The sequence below is a fragment of the Microtus ochrogaster genome, unplaced genomic scaffold (assembly GCF_000317375.1).
Source record: "Microtus ochrogaster isolate Prairie Vole_2 unplaced genomic scaffold, MicOch1.0 UNK8, whole genome shotgun sequence".
NCBI lineage: Eukaryota > Metazoa > Chordata > Mammalia > Rodentia > Cricetidae > Microtus > Microtus ochrogaster.
In genome coordinates, this window is record NW_004949106.1 from 1365298 (window position 1) to 1366349 (window position 1052).

Here is a 1052-nt window from a genome sequence, read left to right on the forward strand (position 1 = left end):
CCTTTGCACTTTTGGATGGGAAGGCACGTCAAAGTTTCTGTTCTGAAGGGAGGACTCAAAGACCATCCATAGCTGGGATGTAACTTAAGACGTCATTATGACATGCCACTGCTTTGTATGTGCATGTGTGCATGTGTGTGTGCATATGTGTGTGCGCATGTGTGTGTGTGTGTGTGTGTGTGTGTGTGTGGTATTGCTACTCCTCTGGAGTCAAGCACAGCTTTGGAGAGAGGCTTAAGGGACAGAGAGTGAGGGCATTAGGCCACCTCCATAGTTGGCTGGGTGACCACAGCAGCCCAGCATGCTGGGTCAGGGAACATCTGGAGGCCATGTGTTCCTGTAGAGCTCTCTGGGTTGGCAGGAATTCGGGGGTGGGAAAGCCAAGCTAGGACTCCAGCTTCCTGTGTGTCAGGTAGAGAAGCTCCATCTTCAGCCAGGGAGCCTTCGCCTGTGGGGAGCGTGGCCACAGGCCTTCTGCCGGTCACACCCCACAGCTGCAGCAACCACCAAAATCCACATCCTGGAGCCACTTGCTCAGGACAGTCCCAGAGGCTTGTGGCTGAACCAGTTTGCGGCAGGTCAGGAAACAGTTTCAGGGGACACCGTTATTTTCCTTCCACCTGGCTTCAGACATTAGGGGTGACCGGGCTCCAGTCTGACTAGGAGAAACAAACCAGCCGGTTTCTTACCTTTCGAGAGTGAGGGATGTACACAGATGTCAAAATCTCCTCTGGTTTCAGGTCCGCACTTGCCGACCCAGCAAGGAAAGATCCATCGAGGGGAATCTGCCGTGCGCCTTCTGTGGAAAGAAACGGCATTTCTACGGTCAGGAGGAAAGCGAGCTGGATCTGTACTTTCGGAGGCTGGCTGCCAGTGGAGATGTGTGCCCTCTGCTCAGAGTGACAGATGCAGAGGTCTGTGACTCTGCTAAGGCATCCCCCTTTTCCTCCACTGTGCGTGGCACTTGCTCTCCCATCAACGCTCACGCCGTGCCTGCTACCCCTGTGGGTTTTCATCTTTTAGCCAAGGATATGAACTGAGGTCGAGGCTGC

At 54.3% G+C, this 1052-nt stretch overlaps 1 protein-coding gene across 1 annotated transcript in view; it reads right to left on the reverse strand.

Moving 5' to 3' along the window:
* Window positions 1–1052, reverse strand: part of LOC101990377 (aldehyde oxidase 2-like) — a 73040-nt gene that overhangs the window by 44704 nt on the left and 27284 nt on the right. Inside the window, 2 exon segments of the mRNA XM_013353456.1 lie at window positions 486–559; window positions 690–799. Of these exon segments, the coding sequence (XP_013208910.1) occupies window positions 486–559; window positions 690–799 (184 nt within the window).